Source organism: Hipposideros armiger, unplaced genomic scaffold (genome assembly GCF_001890085.2).
Source record: "Hipposideros armiger isolate ML-2016 unplaced genomic scaffold, ASM189008v1 scaffold_92, whole genome shotgun sequence".
In the NCBI taxonomy this organism is placed as follows: domain Eukaryota; kingdom Metazoa; phylum Chordata; class Mammalia; order Chiroptera; family Hipposideridae; genus Hipposideros; species Hipposideros armiger.
Window position 1 is genome coordinate 837,187 of NW_017731442.1, and position 6,855 is coordinate 844,041.

Here is a 6,855-nt window from a genome sequence, read left to right on the forward strand (position 1 = left end):
GGCCAAGGGCAGCGTGGCCTTCCGCGGGCAGCGGAGGATGATAGGCTGCTGGAGACCCACCCCCTCGCGGACTGTTGTGGGCAAGGAAGCCAGGGATTGGTGGAGCTACCTCGGCGCAGCTGCGGCTCCCGCGCCAGCGCAAGGCAGAGATGGCGACTACAGCTTGGTTCCTGGGACGGCGCGTTGCTAGCTGGAGGCTTCGGACATCGCTGTCGCCGCTCGCCGGCCTCGTTTCCCAGCGGGCCCACTCTCTGTTGCCCGTGGACGATGCGATCAACGGGCTAAACGAGGAGCAGAAGCAGGTAGGGAGCCCGTCTCCAGCGCTTCCTGGCCTGGCCCCATACGCCGGCTTTGTGGTCGCCGGCGCTCTTCCTCCCAGCGCCCACCCAGCTGTAGCGTGTGCCCGGCTGCCGGAGTTAAATGGGGAGTCAAAGACAGGGGTCACCTGTATGTAGCAAAAGGGCCCTCAATCTGTCTGAAGCCCCCTTACACCTGAACACTGTCCAAGGCTATGGTTCTCAAACTTGTTTAATCATCATCCCCAAGAAATCTTTTTCGAATACACACCCCCGAGGTTTTGAAATGCACAGTGTAATCTGACCCCACTGAGTTAGAGCGCGGACGTTGAACAAAATACTTGAAAAATGTTATTAAAAGTGGAGCCGAACCAGAGCCCTTCCAGGAGAAGGAGACTGTTCACTTGGACAGAGTTCCCCGGAAATAGGATTTTCATGTGATCCTGACCACGTGCCTACGCCTCCCGGAACTCCAAAGCCCATTTGGGTTTACAGTCAGCAGACAGCTTTAAATCACCCTGGATGGGAAGGGTTCAATCCTACTCCTCAAACTTTCCTGTCAAGAGGAGCGTCTAATCTCTTTCAGCCAACATTTAGAAAAGAGCCTGTAATGCACCTAGAACTGAAGGGGTTGGGACTGGAGCACAGTAAGTAGGGGCAGGGGGAGGCACTGGGGAAGGCTGGAAGGGTCAGCTCATGCAGGGCCGTCTTGTAAGTACAGTGGAAAGCCATGGAATGGTTTTATGTAGGCGACTGGCATTTAAAAAATAATCTTCAAGCTGTCTAGACTGAGAACCTCAAGAAAAAGGGGTGAAGATCATCTCAGAGGAAGCATAAACTAATGGTTCTCTTAAGTTTCAGTCTGATGCTGTTTGGTGAAGTTACTTGGGGGCTGTTTGCCTGAATGCGTCCTCAGTAGCGGAGATGCTGTCCTCAATGGCAATAATGTACTATTTCAATCTGTCCACCTCTTTCCCTCTAGCTTCGTCAGACCGTGTCTAAGTTCGTTCAGGAGCACCTAGCCCCACATGCCCAGGAGATTGATCAAAGCAATGAATTCAAGAACCTTCGAGTGAGTTCTGAGGCCCACACTGGGGGGGGCAGGGAGGCAGTCTAGGAGCCAGGCTGGGCTGAGCTGGGAGTTGCACTGCTGCCTGGAAGGGCTCACAGTCTTCTGGTAAATGAAACCTCCCTCAGTATGAACCCCTTTCTGTGAAGCCTTTGGGTTTCCTTGTTCCAGGCGTCCAGGCACCTGTGACTTGGCTGCCTTCTCACAACTCACTGTGCTCTATTCTGTTGGCAGGAGTTTTGGAAGCAGCTGGGGAACCTGGGAATTCTGGGCATCACAGCCCCTGGTGAGTATAGTTTCTTTCTCTAAAGGGAATTTTTAACACCGGTCCCAAAAGAAGCAGGAAAGGAGGGCAAAGATTATGCTCAAAGAAACCCAGAACTTCCTCCCTCTTGGATCTGAGAAAGTACCCATGGTTGTCAGCCCAGAGAAGAGTACACGCTTCCATTTCTTTAGGCAGTGATACTGATAAGGCCGAGACTGGGCCAGTGTGGTTCACTTGGATCAGGATCATTCAGACTGTTGAACTCAGCATGCTTAATAGCTCCCCCCAGGTGATCCGAGTAGCTGTCTTAGTGCCTCAGTCTTACTATCTCCCCTAATCCCTAAGCTCTGCCCTTCCAGTAGCATGTAGGCAGGACTACTCAGGACAGGTGTGTCCCTGTAGAGACTGCCTGTGTCCTCTGCCCACAGCTTGCCCTTGGAGCTCATTTGGGAGCAGATGGTGGTATGGAGGAGAGGGATGCCTGTCTGAGCTTCCACGTAAGGTGGCCAGATAATGCGTTTAATAGGCTCTCCCTGGGCCTGCCCTGTATTCCCTGTGGGTCTTACTACCTATTTCCAGGGATAAAGGGCAGGGAACTGGTGGGCTCTGGTTTAGATACTGGCCTCTGAAGGAGAGGCCCAGCCTGGCTTGCAGTGCCCAGTAAATAGCTAAGCCATTGGCCTCACCAGCCAAAGCCTAGATGGCACACCCTGCTTCAGCCTATATTCATTGGGCATTGGAATAGAGGTGAACACTATATACTTTCACCTTCCCCTCACCACTTGGAGACAGTTCTGGGATTTGAGCTTATCACAGAAAGTTATATCAATATCATGAGTAATGATAAAATGAAACCACTTAAAATTTAGACCACCTTAATGGAAAATGGTAGGGGGAAGGCCAGTGGGAACTCCCAAACAAGACTCTTTCTTTCACTGTGTCTTGGGGCTTTATGAACCCCCATAGAGAAGATGCTCCTGAATCACATCGTATTTACTGGAGAAAGAGGCAGTTAGAAGTCAGATGAAAACCTTTTCAAGGGGGAACCTTGAAAAGAAAGCCAGATATGAGTTCTGGTTTCCATATGGTTGTCCTGGTGGCTGTTTACAGTGTTACTCACCTGTGGACTTTCCTTTCTGGAATTGCAGAGGTCAGCCCAACCTTTCCCTAGAGCAGCNTCCTTCCACTCTCTCCTGGCTTGTAATATATTTACTGAAAAATATTATGATAATCTAATGGGGTTTCCTTTGTAAGTTGCAGTCTTTTTTCCCCTGGCTGCCTTGAGAATTCTTTCTTTGTTAATCATTAATTTTTGACAGTTTGAATAAAATGGGTCTTGGAGGTCTTTTTGCTTTCATATAATTAGATGTTTTGTTAGCTTTCTCTAATTCTAAAGTCCAGTTCTTTCCATAAGCGTGGGTAGTTCTCATCAATTATTTCTTTGAGTAGTCTCTCTGTTCCCTTCTCCCTCTCTTCCTCTTCTGACATTCCTGTTATCCTATGTGGCTCTTTAAAATGGAATCAGATAGTTCTTATACAGTTGTTTCATTTTTTTTTAAACTCTTAGTTCTCTCTCTTTTTCCTCCTGGATCATTTCTAGGTTTCTGTCTTCGAGCTTACTAATTCTCTCTTCCATCTGGTCTGCTATATTTCCAGTGTTCTCTAGTGCATTCCTCATCTCATTTATTGAGTTCTTCAGCTCCGTAATTTCCGTTTGGTTCTTTGTATAGCTTCAGTCTCTTTGGTAAAGTACTCCTTTTGTTCATTTTATTCTTGAACTCATTGAACTGCCTTTTTAAGTTCTCTTGTATCTCATTGAACTTCTTCGTAACTGCAATCTTAAATTCTCTGTCATTTAAGTCACAGTCTTCCATGACTTTGACTTTGGTTTCTGGAGACTTTTCATTTTCTTTGTGCTTCCATGTTTCCTTGGTTGTTCATGGTATTTGATGAATACTACCTGCACATTTTAGGTAGTGGAATCTTTTCTTGTTTATATACTGTTTTGCTCTCAATAATTCAGCAGGTTCATTGGTGGGGTACTTTCTTTTAATGGTGGTATAGTGCAAGTTTTTGTTTTCTCTTACTTGCACTATTTGTGTGTCTAGTATTATGGGGAAGCAGTGTTGCTTCAGTTAAGGAAAATGCTGTGTATTCACTGGCATGGTAGGTGTCCCCTCTGTGACCAGGTGGTGTCGGTTATGGGGTACCACCACTGTGGTGGGGGAATGTGGTGAGTGGTAGAGAACTGATTTTGCAAACTCCCAGTGCTACCTCGTTTTTACTAATGGTCGCTGGCCCTGCTGTGTTTTTGGAGGCATCTCCACTGCCTCTACCTGGCTCTGTCAGGATGGGTGGGGAAAAGGAGGCAAGCTTGTGATCCCATGGCTCTGCTCCTCATCCCTGTTGTCACTGCTGTACTGTTTAAGGCTTCCCAGCCACCTCTACCGGGGCCTGCCACAATGGGGAGAAGGGGAAAGGAGATAGATTCCTTTTCGAAGGGGAACACCGCCTCTGCCCCTCTTATACTCCAGGCTGTAGTGTAAAGGCTGCAACCTGACTTCTCCATTACCACGCTCACTGGACCCACGGTGGGCACTGAACTGTCCTTCCCCCAGTCCTGCCTCCCTTACTCGTTCCAATACACCCACCTTCAGATGTCCCAATGCATGGATCTTTCAGGAGTGTGTGTGTGTTTANCTTATACGGCGAGTATATAACAAACTCTGTATTTTGAGTGGAAATGTTAGGGGGTCGTCTTATACGCCCAGTCGTCTTATACGCCGGCAAATACGGTAGGTTTTCCATATCTTGTCTACTGTGAGTAGTGCTGCAGTGAGCATAGGGGTACATATATCTTTACGAATACGTGTTTTCAGATTTTTCAGGTAGATACCCAGAAGAGGGATTGCTTGGTTGTATGGTAGCTCTTTTCATAATTTTCTGAGGAACCTCCATACAGTTTTCCATAGTGGCTGCATCAATTTACATTTCCACCAGCAGTGTATGAGGGTTCCCTTTTCTCCACATCCTCTCCAACACTTGTTATTTCTTGCCTTATTAAATATAGCCATTCTAACAGGCATGAGGTGGTATCTCATTGTGGTTTTGATGTGCAGTTCTCTTGTAACTAGTGCTGTTGAGCATCTTTTCATATATCTGTTGGCCATCTGTGTCTTCCTTGTAAAAGTGTCTATTCAGGTCCTCTGCCCATTTTTAAATAGGATTGTTTGGTTTTCTTATTGTTATGAGTTCTTTATATGTTTTGGATATTAGCTCCTTTTTGTAGGTATCATTTGCAAATATCTTCTCCCATTTGGTTGGTTACCTTTTTGTTTTGTTGCTTGTTTCTTTTGCTGTGCAGAAGCTTTTTAGTTTGATATAGTCCCATTCATTTATTTTTTGCTTTTACTGCTCTTGCCTTTGGGGTCAAATTCACAAAAACCCCTCAGACCAAGGTCCATAAGTTTAGTGCCCATTTTTTCTTCTATGTATTTTATTGTTTCAAGTCTTATATTTAAGTCTTTAATCCAGTTGAGTTAATTTTTCTGTATGGTGTCAGACAGCAGTCTAGTTTCATTCTTTTTCATGTGGCTTTCCAGTTTTCCCAACACCATTTATTCAAGAGACTTTCCGTTCTCCATTGTATGTTTTTGACTCCTTTGTTGAAAATTAGTTGCCCATGTATGTGTGGGTTTATTTCTGGGCTCTCAATTCTATTCCATGTGTCTTTTTTTCCCAATACCATGATGTTTTGATTATTATAGCTTTGTAGTATAGTTTGAAGTCAGGGCGTGTGGTACCTCTGGCTTTGTTCTTTTTTCTCAGGATTACTTTGGCTTTTGGGGTCTTTGTGATGCCATACAAATTTGAGTAAATTTTTTGTTCCAGTTCTGTGAAAAATGCCATTGGGATTTTGATAGGGATTGCATTAAATCTGTATTTTGGTTTAGGTAACATGGCCATTTTAACGAGGTTAATTCTTCCAATCCAAGAATATGGAATATATTTCTGTTTCTATATGTCTTCTTCAATTTCTTTCAACAGTATCTTGTAGTTTTCAGCATACAGATCCTTCACCTCTTTTGTTAAGTTTATTCCTACATATTTGATCCTTTTTGTTGTGATGTAAATGAGATTGTTTTCATTTATCTTTCTGATATTTTGCTGTTAGTGTATAGGAATACAACAGGTTTTTATATATTTATTTGTATCCTTTAACTTTACTGTGTCTGTTTCTAACAGTTTTTTTGGTGAAGTCTTTAGGGTTTTCTATATATAGAATCATGTCATCTGCAAATAGTGACAGTTTTACTTTTTCATTCCCAATTTGGATAACTTTTAGTTCTTTCTCTTGTCTAATTGTTTTGGCTAGAACTTCCAGTACTGTTTTATTTTGTTTTGGGTTTTTTTTGAATGTCCAAACCTGTAAAGAATTTTTGTAAGATTTTATTTGAACCAAAACTGACAACATATGCCAGGAAGCAAGATTTCAAATGCTCCTCTTCTAGTGCTGTTGAGTAGCAGTGATGAGAGTGAACATCCTTGTCTTGTTCCTGATCTTATAGGAAAAGTTTTCAGTTTCTCACCATTGAGTATGATGTTAGCTGAGGGTTTGTCATATATGGGCTTTATTATGTTTAGGTACTTTCCTTCAATACCCATTTTATTGAGTGTTTTCTTTCATAAATGGATGTTGTAGCTTGTCAAATGACTTTTCTGCGTCTATTGATATGATCATGAGATTTTTATCTTTTATTTTGTTAATGTGGCACATCACATTGATTTGTGGATGTTGAACCATCCTTGCATCCCTGGGATAAGCCCCACTTGGTTGTGATGTATGATTCTTTTAATATAGTGTTGTGTTCAATTTGTTACTATGTTGTTAAGGATTTTCGCATCTATGTTCATCAGAGATATTGACCTGTAATTTTCTTTTTCTATGTTGTCCTCCCCTGATTTTCATATCAGGATAATTTTGGCCTCGTAAAATAAGTTAGGAAGTATTCCTTCATCAATTTTTTGAAAGAGGTGTAGAAGGATTGGTATTACATCTTTAGATGTTCGGTGGAAGTCAGCAGTGAAACCATCTAGTCCTGGACTTTGTTTTTTGAGAGGTTTTTTATTACTGTTTCAATTTCCTTACTAGTGATTTGTCTATTTAGGTTTTCCACTTTTTCATGAGTCAGTCTAGGAAAGTTGAAATACTTCTAAAACCCTGT

At 43.2% G+C, this 6,855-nt stretch overlaps 1 protein-coding gene across 1 annotated transcript in view; it reads left to right on the forward strand.

Moving 5' to 3' along the window:
- Positions 1–82: 82 nt before the first annotated feature.
- Positions 83–6,855, forward strand: part of IVD (isovaleryl-CoA dehydrogenase) — a 22,890-nt gene continuing 16,117 nt past the window's right edge. Inside the window, exons 1-3 of the mRNA XM_019644924.1 lie at positions 83–302; positions 1,279–1,368; positions 1,600–1,651. Of these exons, the coding sequence (XP_019500469.1) occupies positions 150–302; positions 1,279–1,368; positions 1,600–1,651 (295 nt within the window). The 5' untranslated portion in view covers positions 83–149. The remainder of the gene's footprint in view (positions 303–1,278; positions 1,369–1,599; positions 1,652–6,855) is intronic.